The 16,750-nt window shown below is 40.9% G+C and overlaps 1 protein-coding gene across 1 annotated transcript in view; it reads left to right on the top strand.

The window, feature by feature from the left end:
• Positions 1-15,175, top strand: part of LOC125456487 (calcium-activated chloride channel regulator 1-like) — a 29,320-nt gene extending 14,145 nt beyond the window's left edge. The window contains exons 5-14 of the mRNA XM_048539631.2: positions 602-761; positions 3,115-3,336; positions 4,282-4,506; positions 4,596-4,773; positions 8,247-8,353; positions 8,449-8,670; positions 8,762-9,032; positions 9,169-9,336; positions 12,128-12,364; positions 14,526-15,175. Coding sequence (XP_048395588.2) covers positions 602-761; positions 3,115-3,336; positions 4,282-4,506; positions 4,596-4,773; positions 8,247-8,353; positions 8,449-8,670; positions 8,762-9,032; positions 9,169-9,336; positions 12,128-12,364; positions 14,526-14,986 — 2,251 coding nt within the window. The 3' untranslated portion in view covers positions 14,987-15,175. The remainder of the gene's footprint in view (positions 1-601; positions 762-3,114; positions 3,337-4,281; positions 4,507-4,595; positions 4,774-8,246; positions 8,354-8,448; positions 8,671-8,761; positions 9,033-9,168; positions 9,337-12,127; positions 12,365-14,525) is intronic.
• Positions 15,176-16,750: the final 1,575 nt, after the last annotated feature.

The following is a 16,750-nucleotide window of genomic DNA, read 5'->3' as shown; positions in this document are numbered from 1 at the left end:
ACATGTGACTGTAGACCCATAGCAATGTGGTTGGCACTTAACTGCCCTTGGACAATTAGGGATGGGCAGTAAATGCTGCAGGCCAGCGACGCCTACATCCCGTGACTGAATAAAGTTAAAAAAAAATCAGAAGAACATGGAGATCCTAAATTGTTTTTGTTCATAGGTAAATTCACCACAGTCCCACTTGCTCATTGGACTGAGAAACACAGCTGTAGCTAGGTTTAACCTACAGGTCACCTCTGCCCAAGCCCGTGATGAGATTCAGAAGGCAGGACCTTTCATGGTGATCAGATCTGTCATAGGAATTGAATCCAGCCCTCTGAGCAAACCAAGCCCCACCCTGTCTCCACCTTTGTGAATAATAGTATGGAAAAGGGATGCCAGCAGCTTGGGTTCTCTTCCCTCACCAGCTAAAGTTACCCTGAAGGATTCTCCTTCCCAATCTTTCTCCTCACCTTGAAGTGTGGTGACCCTCGGGGGTGACCCATCTGTCTGTCTACTGAGACAGCAGCCCTATGGCCCAGTTAGACTATGACGACTTTACATTTCCAGAAATCAGAATGATTAACTACGCGCCATGTTTCATTTCCATTGCTAGGTGCTCAAAGGAAATTAAAGGATTGACATTCTCTTGTCTCGGGGGTTCCTGTCAAGCCTGTGATCATGGCCAAGGGCTCCCAGGAAGTGGCTGCAACTTCTTTCTGGAACAGAGCCAAGCGGCAGCAGCTTCAATAATGTACACAACAGGATTGTCAGGGGTAAGTGGAATTATTAAGAGGCATTCCCTTGCAAACTATAGACAGCTACTTCTGCAAATGTTTAACGTACAAAGGGCTGCTGTTCATGGGGTTTACATTCCTTAGAAACATTGCAAATGGCCACTTCACAAAGGCTAATGGGAGTGGATTGGATAGTTTCCAAATATCCAAAAATAATGATACGTACAGCATCCAGTGGAACATAAAGTGCAATAAAAACAATTTTTAATAAATGTAATGATCTACGTGAGAAATAGTGTAATAAAATGTGGAACATAGTCAATTTCTCATCAGACCCTTGCTATAAGGCCTCCTGCACTGCAAGTTGTTATAAAGTTGTGGGCCCAGTTGCATCATGGGAGCTGACATGCATGTAGTGCAAGCTTTACAGTCCTAGCAATACTGTTTTCTGTCATCATGACCCCAGTTTGCCGAACATTTTAAGTTTTGAGTTTTCTTCTGTTATATGTGCCTACTTCACATTTCTTCAATTTTTTGCACCTGAAAATTGCCGGTAATTGAAACCTGACCCACCCTGGGTGAAATGGTGCACAGAAAGGTGTACAGCATTCTGACCCACCCTGGGTGAAATGGCACACAGAAAGCTGTACAGTAATTTGACCTACACTGAGTGAAATGGTGTGCAGAAGGGTGTACAGTGGGTGAAAACGAGTACAGAAGAATATAGAGATAATGGGAACTGCAGATGCTGGAGAACTCAAGATAATAAAGTGTGAAGCTGGATGAACACAGCAGGCTAAGCAGCATCTCAGGAGCACAAAAGCTGATGCTTCGGGCCTAAAGAAGGGTCTAGGCCCGAAACGTCAGCTTTTGTGATCCTGAGATGCTGCTTGGCCTGCTGTGTTCCTCCAGCTTCACACTTTATTATTACAGAAGAATATACACTGGATGAAATGTGTACAGTAATTGATTCCCAGTGGGTAAAATGGTGTTGAGAATACTTAATGAAAATCAGTAAATTGCAAAAGTGAAGATGTACATGGTAGGAGATAATGGGAACTGCAGATGCTGGAGAATCCAAGATAACAAAGTGTGAAGCTGGATGAACACAGCAGGCCAAGCTCTCTGATGAAGGGTTTAGGCCCAAAACGTCAGCTTTTGTGCTCCTGAGATGCTGCTTGGCCTGCTGTGTTCATCTAGCTTCACACTTTGTTATCATATACATGGTAGGACTTTCCTGTATCCGGTAATCATGACTCAAATACAGCACGAAACAGATTTCAAGCTTGTTTCACTTGCTCCAACATATTGGGCTGCCCGTCTCTCATATTGCCAAGTCAGGAAGCTTTGACATTAAAGCATAGAAAATCAGGTTGTAATTTAATTAGAAATTGGCCTCTCTTTATCTGCATAAAACAAAGAATTTTTTTGTGCACAGAACAGAGAGGTTATGCTAAAACTGTATGAAACAGTAGGCAGACCGCTGCTAGAGTATTACTAACAGTACTGATTCACACATTACAGAAAGGACTTGATCACACTAGAGACAGGAGATTTACAAGGATGATTGCAATGAGGAAAGCCCTGGATAATTTAGCTTTGTATACTTTGGTACAAAGGCAAGAGTTTTAACTGATGTATCTGAAATTATGAGGTGCCTAAATACAGTGAATGGGAAAGACATATTTTTGTTTTCAGAGAAAACTAGGAGCCATAGATTTTAAGTAATTCCTAGAGAAGTAAGAGAGTTGTGGAGTAATTTTTCCACACCGAGGATGGTGCGATCTTTAGCTCATAGCCTGGAAAGCAGCAAAGTCAAAATACTCATAGAACTTAAAAGAACACTTGGCTGTGCATTTGAGGGCCATAACCTAGAGTATACAGGCCAAGAGTTGAAAGGTAGGATTAGACTAAATTTCCCTTTCTTTTAGCTAGCATGGATGTGATTGACTGAATGAGCTCATTCTGTGCCATGAAAATTGTTCATATTTCTCAAAGTTTAACTGTGTAGAGTTTGCGATTCTTAAAAAAGTTCATTGTATGATGTACTGTATGTTCATGGTCATAGATTCCTGAATAATCTTTGTGACTGTATTGTATTTAAATGATTTCTCCACTTTTTAACAAATGCAGCATCAATCATCACCTTATAGGGAAGCAAGGCTTTAACAATGCTATAGATCAAAGAGATAGGGAGAGGCAAATCAAGCTCATAACTACCTAACACTGAGGAAAGCAAATACTGCCAAGTGAGCTCAAAAGTTGAACCTGGGATTTTCCGATTAAAAACATACCTTTCATTTTGACCCAGAAAGCATCTGTTTCTCTCACCTGACTGTTTTTTTTTAAGGCTCTGACACTTGTTGCGTCTGACCTTATGTTCGCTTTGCAGGTGGTTGACTTCTGCGACAATAAGACCCACAATCGCGAAGCCCCGAATATGCAAAACAAAATGTGCGATGGGAGGAGCACTTGGGACGTGATCAGCAAGACAGAAGATTTTAAGAACAACCCTCCAGCTCATATTCCTTCACTTGAACCAAAGTTTACTTTGCTGCATGCCAAAGACCGAGTGCTGTGTTTAGTTCTTGACACGTCTGGAAGCATGGGTGGGGTATGACAATATGATGTTGGTTCAAGCTAATGTTATTTAAAAAACCATCGCTTAACATCCTTTGCTGATCATTGTTCATCATGGAGGAGACAAGAAGTCTTTACTTTTATCCAAGACCTGCTTTTTGTAGGGCTATTTCAGTGTAGTGACAGCATCCTCTGGGATAGGAGACCTCAGCTCAAGTTCCACTTGTTCCAGAGGTCTCTAACAGATTGCTTCAGAAAGCCAACACAGGCTTCATTTTGTCTTGTGCCAAACTAGAACAAACTACAATTCTGAAATTTGAAAAAAACCAAAAAGTGCTGAAATACTCAGCAGATTTGGCAGCTGAGGTCAAGATGACCTCTAAACAGAGCATTTCTGAAACCCTGCTCCATACTCTCAAACCCTTATTTCAATGTGTGTACGATCCTGTTTGTGTGCAATGTGGGAATGACAAATGGTGAAAGTGGTGTTTCACCAGGATTAGTGCTGGGACCATAATATTTCATCTTAAAATACATCAATGACCCAACCTCAGGAATCAAAAACACAATTTCAAAATGTACAGATGACATCTTACTTGAAGTTTGTGGCTAATACAGAGGAGGACTGAGACAAAATACGGGATGACGTTAATTAATTTATATAATGAATGTACAATTGGCAAATGGAATATGTCTTCTTGATCAAAAACAGAAATTGCTGGAAAAACTCAGCATGTCTAGCAGCATCTGTGAAGAGGAACCAGAGTTAACATTTCCAGAATTGAACCTGAAACTTTAATTCTGATTTGTTCCCACAGATGCTGCCAGACCTGCTGCATTTCTCTAGGATTTTCTGGTTCCATTTTATTTCCCTAGCATTCTCTTTACTTTAGTTTTATTTGTTTTTATAAAATATGAAAATGGCAAATGGGCTCAGGAGGTTGAGTTTGGACTTGACTTGAGTTCTTATTGTTTACAGCAAAATCGAATTCAAAGGCTCCAACAAGCAGCTGGGATATTTTTGCTCCAGATCATTGAAGACCAATCATACGTTGGCATTGTTCAGTTTAGCCATTCTGCATCTCAGATTCAAGCATTGACATTAATTGAGAATGAGGATACAAGGAAACAGCTTAAAGATCTTCTACCTAAAGTAGCTACTGGCGGAACAGATGTTTGTTCAGGGGTTCGCGCTGGTTTCAACGTAAGTACTGTGAGACATTTCGTAATTCATTATTGTCCACATCACTTTGACTATTTTCCCATGTTGACAACAAATTTGTGGCTTTGCAGGTACTTCGTGGTGATGACGGTGCTACCAATGGTGATGAAATTGTTTTGCTGACTGATGGGGAGGACAGTGGAATAAGCAATTGCTTCTCAGAGGTGGAACAAAGTGGTGCAGTTATCCACACAATAGCGTTAGGACCAAGTGCAGCCAAAGAGCTGGAACAGATGTCGAATATGACAGGTAAGTGACATTTAAATTGTTCTGCTGATCAAGAATTAAACTTCGGGAGCAAATGAAATACAGGGATGAGGTTAACAGGCAATATTAAGTATTTTTGGGTGCTCGGTTACAATGTTCATTTCTACAAACTTCTTTGGAGATTCAGGGAGCACCTGAGCCTTACAAACCAGCAATGCCCCTGAAACTTATGAACTTCCTCTGTGCGACCTTGTCAAAAACCTTCTGAAAGTCCAAATATACCACTTCCACTGGAAAGCTGGAGAAACTCGGCAGGTCTGCAAATATCTGTGGAGAGAGAAAAACAGTTAACGTTTCAAATCCAGTATGAATCTTGTCTAGCATGTTCCAGGCCTGGCCTCAATAGAAAGATTGTAAGAAGCCCCATTTATGCAGAGCTTTTTGTAAATTCAGGGGCTGCCAAGGTGAGTTGCAGCCATAGATATTTTTCTTTCTTAAAGCATAATCATTGTTGCAATGTAGAAAATTGGATAATGCTAAGCCAGCAATCTTGAGAAGTATTACCTCCTCTAAACTAGAGGTTAAGACTGTGGACCAGAATTTTCACTATCGGTCCCTCTGCTTGTCACTTCTGTTTGTGACATCAGTAATGAAGGATTCGAGATTGAAGGGTCAACATGTGAAACCAGTTTGGTTGATGCTAAACACAGTAATTTGCAGCAAACATTGGTAGAATTTATTTCCATGTACCAAAGTGGAGTGGTAAAATCGGGCATAATATATTGAATGGATTGATTGATTGATTGATTGATTTGATTTATTGTCATGTGTACCTAAGTACAGTGAAAAGGTTTGTTTGCGAGCATTGCAGGCAGAAACTTAAAAATACATGTAAAGTGAGAAATATAATTGTAATGGGCTATTGCAGGTTACACACAGACTGATTTAACTAAATTAATACTAACACTGTAGAGGTTAAGAGAGGAATGTGTATGAGATAGGTTCCAAAGCAGCAATTTGAGGATTTAATAAGGAATCTGGCTTCTTGGATTAGGTATTGTGTAATCAGTAAGGCCTAATTAATAAACTAGCTGTAGAAGTGACTTTGAGAAATAGTGGCCATACTAACATATAATTTTACACTAATTTGAATGTGATAGGGCCCATTCTTAAACTTAGGTCTTAAATCTGAAAAAAGGAAATTATGAAGGTGTGAAGAACAAGTTGACCACTGTGGATTGGGACAATACATTAAATAAATAAATTAAATACTTCAACACCCACAATAAAGATTAAATTGACGTGGTAATTGAGAGAAGTTAATAATGTCATTAGCTCAAAGGAAATGACTCATGTTTGTGCCAGAAAATGTGGTAGGATTGAGGACTGGAAGTAATATACAGCAAAAGAGGGCAAATCATGTGATTCAGAAGGGGAAATTGAACTGTAACTTTGCTTCTGTCTTCATGGGGAGGTGATGCCTAGTGGAATTATTGCTGGACTGTTAATCCACAGACTCAGATAACATTCTGGGGACCTGGGTTTGAATCCCGCCATGGCAGATGGGGGAATTCGAATTCAATAAAAATCTGGATTTAAGAGTCCAATGATGATCATGAATCTATTGTCAATTGTTGAAAAAAACCTTCTGGTTCACTAATGTCCTTTAGGGAAGGAAACTTCCTTACCTGATCTGGCCTACATGTGACTCTAAACCAACAGCAATGTGGTTGACTCTCAACTGCCCTCTGGGCAATTAGGGATGGGCAATGAATGCTGCTTTGCAGTGAGGAATAAAGATTAGAATCCTTACAGTGTGGAAACAGGCCCTTTGGCCCAACAAGTCCACACCAAACCTCAGAACATCCCACCCAGGCCCATCTCCCTATAACTCACCTAATCTACACATCCCTGAACAGTATGGGCAATTTAGCAAGGCCAATTCACCTGACTTGTACATCTTTGGACTGTGGGAGGAAACCCACGCAGATATGGGGAGAATGTGCAAACTCCTCAAAGACAAAGACAGTCACCCAAGGCTGGAATTGAACCCAGGTCCTTGGTGCTGTGAGGCAGCAGTGCTAACCGCTATGCCACCATGCTGCCCATATACAGAAAAAACACAGGAAATCTCCAAGAGTTGCGAAACTGAAGAAATAAAACAAATTAGTATTATTAAAGGGGTAGTGCTTGAACAGTTAACTGGATTAAAGACTGATGAATCCCCTGGATGGGTGAGCTATCGTTCAGTGTGTCAAAGCAAGTAGCAGCAGAGCTAACAGATGCATTGGTGGATAATAAAATGTGAGGCTGGATGAACACAGCAGGCCAAGCAGCATCTCAGGAGCACAAAAGCTGACGTTTCGGGCCCGAAACGTCAGCTTTTGTGCTCCTGAGATGCTACTTGGCCTGCTGTGTTCATCCAGCCTCACATTTTATTATCTTGGAATTCTCCAGCATCTGCAGTTCCCATTATATCTCTATCCCATTATATATATATTTATATACCTGTCCAGATGCCTTTTAAATGCTATAACTATACCAACCTTCATCACTTCCTCTAGCAGCTTATCCCATATATGCACCATCCTCTGTGTGAAAAAGTTGTCCTTTAGATCCTATTTAAGTCTTTCCCCCTTCACTATACCCTGTAGTTTTGGATTTCCCTATCCTGGGGAAAAGATTTTGGTTATTTACCCTATCCATGCCCATCATGATTTTATAAACTTCTATATGGTCACCCCTCAGCCTCCAACACTCCAGGGAAAATAGCCCCAGCCTATTCAGCCTCTCCCTATAGCTCAAACCCTCCAACCCTGGCAACATTCTTGTAAATCTTTTATGAATCCTTTCAAGTCTCACAACATCCTTCCTATAGCCAGAGGCCCAGGATTGAATGCAGTTTTCCAAAAGTGTCCTAACCAATGTCTTGTGCAGCCACAACATGAACACTCAACTCCTTTACTCTATACACTGACCAATAAAGGCTAGTGTACCATACAGTTTCTTTACTTTCAGGCCTGTTTGCAACTCCCCTCTCAAGGAACTATGAGCCTGCTCTCCAAGGCCTCCCTTGTTCAGCAACACTCCCCAGCACCTTACCATTAAGTGTATAAGTCCTGCCCCAATTTACCTGTGTAAAATGCAGCACTTCACAATTACCTAGATTAAACTCCATCTCTCACTCCTTGGCCCAGCATCCCATCTGATCTTGAGTTTTCTTTGTTCTTCTTTTAAATTTCCAATATCCATGGTAATATTCTTTCATGTGAAGTTTTCCAACTTTGATCTCAGCTAATCACCAGGATCTAGTTACAAAGCTACCTTATCCATCACCTTGTAATCTGCGACTTAATAACACCCCAATAACTTCATCAGTCAACACTTTTACTTTCGATTCTGTTTATCATCAGTTTCCTGGTTAGGTTTTGTGAACTGAACTCGTGCAAAACTTTTTTTCCTGATCAGCTGTGAGCTCTACATTGATCTTATTATTTCTCACGTTCAATCTTCAGGAGGTTTACAGTATGCAGCTACTGATAACTTGGATGAAAATGGATTAGTTGACGCTTTCACTGGATTAGTATCGGGAAATGGTAACATGAGTCAACAGTCAATCCAGGTTTGACTATCCTTCAGAGAACGACTTTGAGTTTTTGCTGCGTTCTGCTAACAGGCATTTCAGTGTTTTAAGGTCACTGTTTTGATTTCTTACAGCTTGAAAGTGTCGGAAAGACCATTAAAAGTAAAGATTGGCTCAATGGTACAGTTTTCATTGATAAAACAGTTGGGAAGAACACATCCTTTGTGATTACGTGGCAGAATGTCAGACCACAAATATTCATCCATGGTCCCAACGGAGATCTTTACGAAGATGGAGACTTTGACTTGGACCCAATCTTAGTTACAGCTCGCCTTCAAATTCCTGGCCTGGCACAAGTATGGTTCTGATCAGACTGTGTTTAAATTTTCTCTTTGCTTTATCTTAGGCTTCCTTCTTTTCAATTACAATGGCATGTTTTCCTATCAGTCAGGAGCCTGGACATACAGCATCAAAAATGCAGCTGGAAACACTGAGACTGTAACCATCACAGTAACATCACGGGCAGCAGATGAGAATATTCCACCTGTGACAGTCAACGCGCACCTCAATCAGGACGCAGCACATTTTCCAAACCCACTGGTCATTTTTGCAGAAGTCAGCCAAGGCTTCTTGCCTGTTGTTGGTGCCACTGTGACAGCCACAGTGGAGACGGCTGATGGCCACACTGTTAATCTTGAACTATTGGACAATGGTGGAGGTAAATACATCCATTGTTGTGGAAACCAATTGGCATTTGGTTACGTTCATTGTGATCAAAGTAAAACTTTATCATTAGTTAACATTGTATAAACACAATTCTGCACTTCACAACTGATTTGTCTTTTTATCTTTAGGTGCTGATATTGTTAAAAATGATGGAGTTTATTCTCGGTATTTTACTGAATACAGTGGTAATGGGAGATACACCATTAAAGTATCTGTACAAGGAAAAGATGGAATAGTAAGGTTGACAACCAGGAAACAAAGCCATGCCATGTACATCCCAGGATATGTGCAAAACGGTAATGTATTAATAGACAAATGTACATATTTGTTATTGAATTATAATATTGCCTGAGTCAGCCCATTTAATGTTGTAAATTTCATCAACCCCCAACCCAATGACAATTCCAATGCTACCTTGGACGATTTCCTATATACCTTATAACTCTAGAGGGTGGCGGGCCTGTGGAATGCATTGCCTGGGAAGGGAGTTGAGGCAGAAAACTTCACAACCTTCAACAAAGTTCTCAAATGAGCACTTGAAATGTCATAAATCCAAGATTATGGGTCAAGTGCCGAAAAGTGGACTAGTGTAGATTTAGAATAGTTTTTGTCGGTTCAGACTCGATGGGACGAAGGGCCTCTTCTGTAATGTATAATTGTATGAAATGGCACATCAGTACTACCTTCTCAAGCATTAAGGCACTGGCAAAAACACTGGCCCAGATAATAAAGCCCACATCCTGTGCAAGAATGAATAAAAGAAATCTTGAACATCAACTTACCCAAAAACTGCATCCCTTTATAAATTAGAATTAGAATTAGATTTTGTTGTCACATTTACTCAAGTACAAAGGTACAGAAGTACAGTGAAAAGTGTGTGACATTGCCATTTCCCTAATTTATACAGGGAGAAACGGTAATGTAAAACTTTTCACTTTTCTCCGTATTTCTTTATTTTTGTACCTAATCTATGTTATTGCCTAAGATTTGTGCCTTGGTACTTTGTACCTAAGATGATGTCACGTGTGACAACATTGGACACCTTTCACTGTACTCCTGTACTTTTGCATTCCCATACATTTGACAACACAACCTAATTCTAATTCTAAAGGTACATGGGTACAAAAGCTTAGATTAAAAGTAGAAAAATAAAGAAATAAAAGTTAAAAAGTTCAAAATTACAGTCCTTCCAAAGTGCTAAACCATGAAGTTGTGTTCACGCATTACCCTTAACCCCATTTGGCGGCATGGTGGCTCAGTGGTTAGCACTGCAGCCTCAACACCTGGGACACGGGTTCAATTCCATCCTCAGGCACCGGTCTGTGTGGAGTTTGCACATTCTCCACGTGTCTGCATGAGTTTCTTCCAGTCCAGTTTCCTCTCACAGTCCAAAGATGTGCAGGCTAGGTGGACTGGCCATGCTAAATTGCCCAGTGTTCAGGGAGGTGTAGGTTAGGTGAGTTTTAGCAGGGTGGGATGCCCTGAGGTTCGGTGTGGACTTGTTGGGCTGAAGGGCCTGCTTCCACACTGTAGGAATTCTATGATTCTATGCTTAATTGATATCAGATCATACTGCCACAATGCATCAAATCCCAACTCCATGATACCGATGAAACCTGGAGGGAGGCTTAGGCAAGAAGCACACCTCCAAGTAAACACATTGTTGTTAACCCAACATCTCAACAGCCAGGCACCAATCTCCAATGGACCATATGTAGGATTCGGATCGGACAAAGCTAGTGTGGGTACCTGATGTACATGTGGAAGCTTGACTCATCTGAGCCATCTAAGCAACTTTTTCAAACTTTTGATTCTTCCATTGCTGACCCCCTTACATGCTCCACCCAACTCCCTTTGCCCTGCCATTGGTGATTATACATTCAAATAGGAATATATGAGCAGGAGTAGGCCATTCAGCCTGTTGAGGCTGCCCCACCATTCAACATGATCATGGCCAACTGAACACCTTAATGTCTTTATTTGCCCCATTCTCAAAAATCTTGTATGTTAAATACCAACAGCCCAAGACCTGGACTTCCCTCTTTAACCATTTCTCCTCTAAGTGCTTTGTTAAAGACTGCCTATTGAGCAAACTTTTGGTCATCACATCCAACACTGCCTTCTTCATCTCAATATGAATTTCTTGATTATGTCTTTGAGGAGTAGTTTTTCTCTGGTTTTATTGTTTAAACACATGATTTTGCAGTCATAACAGCTACAAAAATAGACAATAACCCAAAAGTGGTTGCAATGCACCAAGCATCATATAATCATTAAATCATACAGTACAAACAAAAGGCCCTTTGGCCCATCAAGCCTGTACCACTAAAAATATACTACTACCTGCATTTGCCCACACAAGCCTTGAATGCTATGATATTTCAAATCCTCCTCCAAGTACTTTTTGAAGTACTGTTAGGATAAACAGATAAACCATCTAATTAATCTGTCATTTTTGAGTAATATAGAAAAAATAGCCATGTAAATTACTGACCTCTTATTGTAAACAAAAAAAAACTGCTTCATGAATGCTATCATGCAAATAGCCAATGTCCTGTGAAGCAATCTGCTATATCACTTGGGCTACAAAACAATGTGAGTTAGTTCAGGCAATAAGCATATTACTTAATCACAACCTGCAAGCACATAAGAGCAATTGAATTCTTTGCATCTAATATAATCATTTCCCCAAGACACATTGAGTTGGGGAAGATTCTTGAACTCATTTGATCTGACTCTTCAAGGATAAGAAACCTACCACACTAGAGTCTTTCAATTGTTCTCAACTTGCAGACACACTGATTGGTCAAGATTTTGTTCTGGTAATGACCCTGAAATTGCCAGTGTTCAAATCATTGGTCCATTGAAATAGACAACTCCTTCTTAACAGTTTTGTGGGTGTAACCACATTATGTGGATTGGGTAGTTTGAAAAGACAGCTGGCCATCACTTTCTCTAGACAATTAAGGATGAGCAACAAGTAATGGCCTCACCTGTGACAATCACATCCTGAGGATAAACATTAAAAATCAACTTTCAAATGTTTTACTCATTTCTGAAATGTGTCTTTCTTTGCTTTTCTTGTAGGTCAAATTCAACCCAACCCACCAAAGCCTCCAGTGGACCAAAATGACTCTCAGATACAATTGGGGAGCTTCAATAGAGTGAAAACAGCAGGAGCTTGTATAGTAACTCGGGTTCCTAGCGGACATCTCCCGGACGTGTTTCCCCCGAGTAAAATAATGGATCTCCGGGCAACGATAGTTGAGCATGCAATTCAACTGAATTGGACAGCACCAGGCGATGACTTAGATCAAGGAACTGGTAATTTAATTTATATTTAAATGCATACATTGTAAGCAACTCCATCACTGAGTTGTCAGTCCATCTTAAGTCCAGATGCCTCCATCAAATCATCAAGCAATGCTTTGGTCAGTCATTTTCATTGCTTAGCTAGGAATACGGTATTACTTTTGTCATTTGTGTATTTCTGTTGTTGAGCATTTACTAAACATTATGTTACAAGTGAATGACTGTACTTTAATCTGAAATCTTTAACTGTCCTCATCTTTGTTTCAAAAGGAGTTATCATAGAATTCCTGCAGTGCAGAAAGAGACCATTCAGCCCTCTGAAGTGCAATCTTACCCAGATTCAGCCCCTACCCTATCCCCATTACTCCATATTTACCATGGCTCATCCACGCAGTCTGCACATTCTTGGACAACACAGTCCAGCATGTCCTATCCACGTAATCTACACAGTTTGATCTGTAGGAGGAAACCAGAGGAAACCCACGCTGACATGGGGTGACTGTGAAAACTCCACACAGATAGTTGCCCAAAGCTGGAATTGAGCCTAGAACCCTGCAACTGTGAGGCATCGGTGCATACCACTAAGCTACTGTGTCCCCTGGCAATGTTGTATTGACTTTAACAGCTCCAGTGAAAGTCGCTTCAATCTTTCCTTTTCAGCTATTTCCTCCTAATCCTTATACATTTGCAAAAGACACTGAATCATTGTTAAAGGTTTGCTTGAACATGAGTGGCACACTTTTGCGTCCTTACCCTTGTAACTATCAAAAGTGGGCAAGGCTTGATAATGAGCACTGACGTGTGTGCTGGCCAGGCATCCCAACCAAGTTCCTTCCAATCTCCATACTTACCTAATTGAGGTATACAAGATAATGAGAGGCATAGATAGAGTTGATAGCCAGAGACTATTTCCCAGGGCAGAAATGGCTAGCACGAGGGGTCATAGTTTTAAGCTGGTTGGTGGAAAGTATAGAGGGGATGTCAGAGGCAGGTTCTTTACGCAGAGAGTTGTGAGAGCATGGAATGCGTTGCCAGCAGCAGTTGTGGAAGCAAGGTCATTGGGGTCATTTAAGAGACTGCTGGACATGTATATGGTCACAGAAATTTGAGGGTGCATACATGAGGATCAATGGTCGGCACAACATTGTGGGCTGAAGGGCCTGTTCTGTGCTGTACTGTTCTATGTTCTATCTATGTTCTATGTTTTCAGGGGACAAGCTTGTGGCTCAACTCATTCAGGTCCCATGTGCCAAACCCACCCCGCATGGAAATCGCAGCCATGATATTAACTTTTAAGAATGTGTTTTTGTTAGTTCCCGAAGCCACCATACTGTACAATTTGATATTATAAAGGGCATATTCCTGAACATGAAACACTCTGAGTGGTCTGAGGAGTGACCAGTACCATTATATTTTGGAGAATACTGAAGACATTCGAGAGCCAAAGTTGTAATGGCGATGAGTGTAATTCAAATATTAAATACGTGTTACAATGGGAGACCATAATAGGAACAGCATGTCACCAAGGGGCATGCCGCAACATTCAATGGGATTATGGCTAATCTGGCATTCCTCATGTCACCTTTCCTGCATTTTCTCCATAACCCTAATCAAGCTTTCAGTAAACACAAGAACCCTGCCTCCATAGCTCTCTTTGGCAAGGAGATCCAAAGACCCCCAATCCTCAGAGAGAAGAATTACTCTTTACCTCAGTCTTAAATTGATGTGCCTTTATTCTGACACAATGCCTTCTGGTCCTAGACTCTCCCGTGAGGGAAAACATCCTCTCAACATTAATGCTGACAAGTCCGTTAAAAATTCTTTACATTTCAAAGAGATTACCTTTCATTCTTCGAAACTCCAGTGAGTAGAGTCCCAACCAGTTCAGACTTTGCTCATAAGGCAATCCTTCCATATCAGGGAACATCTGGTGAACCTTCTCTGAGCTTCCTCCAATAAAATAATCTCTTCTCTTAAATAAGGTAGACCCCAAATGAGATTAAAACAAATGTTGGGCTGAATGGCCTTCTCTTGCTTTGGTATTTTTTAAGCTCTCAGTTTAGTTCCTTTCTACCATTTTCCTCGCTCAACTACTTGAGCAAATCTGGTAGTGCATAAGAGAATAAAGCCAAGAGATTAAAAGATATATTCACTTGTTTTTCTTTTCTTGTAGTTTCCTTCTACGAAATAAGGCTCAGCAAAGACTTCTCACAGCTGAAGGATAATTTTTCAACTGCTCAAAGTGTAAACACCAAAGACCTGAAGCCGAAGGTGGCGAGCTCAGAGGAATCGCTCACAGTATCTGAGAACATCGAGTTAAAAAATGGGACTGTAATCTACTTTGCAATTCAGGCATTTGATAAAACAAACAAGTCTTCTGACTTATCAAATATAGCGCAAGCTGCTGTCATTTTGGCTAGCCCAGCTCCCACAACCCAGCCAATCCAAACAACCCAGCCAATCCAAACTTCCCAAACTTCCCAAACTTCCCAATCAAATCAACCTCAGTTTACCATTAACATTTCAGAAATTCTAATTATTGTTGGTATTACTGTCATTATTGTCACCTTGATAATTTCCATCACTGTATGTGTTGTGACTAAAAATCGTCAGAGGAGAATATCACCCAGTTAGGAAATGTACAGCTAAAGCTAGAGATAATCAGCAATGTCATCAAAATTCAATTTATATCCGTGCAGTTTAATTCATGTTCAAAATTTTTGGTGAAAATACTTGGACTCCGCGTGAATGTGGAGCATCCCTTCTGACGTTGAGCTGAAATTGTGTAAATTAAATGTGTGAGTAAAGAGAATTTCTGTAAAAGGCCTGACAGAATCTGTTAAAGTTGTGCTGTACAATCTGAGATTTGAATATAATCTCTATCCTTTGCACTGATGTTCAGTTTTCCTGCTCGTGTTTGGAACCTCATGTTGTTTCCATTTTGCCCAAGAAAATTTGCAACCAACATCAATATGGTTCTGTTTTGGTGCCAGAAAGGGCATCAGCCAGTGGAAGACGACAATTTAAAGCTGGAAGCTATTCACTCTGTGTCCCAATATAAATCTCCGTCCTGCAGGAACACTTTCACCAGGAAGACAGGCACTTCAGTCACCAGAGTTTGTATCTTGCTAATGCGTTTTAGTTACGGGGAATTGTGATAAGGCCACTTCGAGCTTCTGATTAGATGCAGTTCAACTGAAGAATTGATTTAGATTAGCATAATGCATTTCCCTCTCCTCCAAACCAGTCTGAATTGCTTCTGATGCAACTGATTGTTGAGATGCACGGTGTATGAGAGATGGCAAGGAAGATCTCATCCAAAAAAACACCACTAAAGAAGAGAGAACAAAAACCGAAGCTGCTGGAAAAGCTCAGTAGGTCTGGCAGCATTTGTGGAGGAAAAATCAGAGCTAATGTTTCAGGTCCAGTGACCCTTCCTCAGAACTCAGAGCCAAAATGTTAGCAATATTTCCCATGACTAATTCACCTAGCCTGCACGCACATGGACACTATGGGCAATTTGGTATGGTGAATCTACCTAACTTGCACATTCCTGGACATAATGAACAATTTGGCAAGGCCAATCCACCTAATTTGCACATCTTTGGACTGTGGAAGGAAACCGGAGCATCTGGAGGTAACCCGTGCAGGCACGGGGAGAATGTACAAAATCCATATAGACAAATCACCCGAGGCTGAAATCAAACCCGGGTCCCTGGTGCTGTGAGGCTGCAGTGCTAACCACTGAGCCACCGTGCCACCTTGTACTAGTCTCACTTTCCACCACTAGACTCATAACCTGAATGTTATGATGACGAATTGCACCCTTCAGGCTCCTTTGAACCAAAAACGTATCTGTTACGAATGATTGGAAAATTGAAACCAAAGTGACGTTTGTGACCCATGCCTTGTTAGCACTGACAAAATGTGGACATAGTTCGATTTGCTCCTCATGGACCTACACTGGGCATCCAGCCAGGTTTCAACTATTCCCACATGCACCAGACAAGTAGTTTGCAAAATTAAGCACAGATAAGGGATACTTTCCTTTCCCATGACAATGAACTTCTACGGAAGGCAAGCAGGCTTTTCTGTTTTTGTGCTCCTGAGATGCTGCTTGGCCTGCTGTGTTCATCCAGCCTCACACTTTATTATCTAGGCTTTTCTGTCCACTTGGTCTACACCAGTGCTTAGCTAGAATATTTCTTTCTCTAAAGTATTCATTGGCATCCTGCTCAGTTTGAGTGCTCCATATACATGAAATTAATGGAGCACCCTTTTAACACGCTGTCCACTGTGCCCGAACTATTCTTTGTGGAAGATCTTTCCAACTTAAACCATTTCTGTTCCATTTACATCAGAACAAGAATTATTCACAGCAGTGTTTTTCCCACAAAT

This window comes from Stegostoma tigrinum, chromosome 8 (assembly GCF_030684315.1).
Source record: "Stegostoma tigrinum isolate sSteTig4 chromosome 8, sSteTig4.hap1, whole genome shotgun sequence".
NCBI lineage: Eukaryota > Metazoa > Chordata > Chondrichthyes > Orectolobiformes > Stegostomatidae > Stegostoma > Stegostoma tigrinum.
Note: the sequence above shows the minus strand (reverse complement) of the source record. Positions and strands in the feature narration are given on the sequence as shown.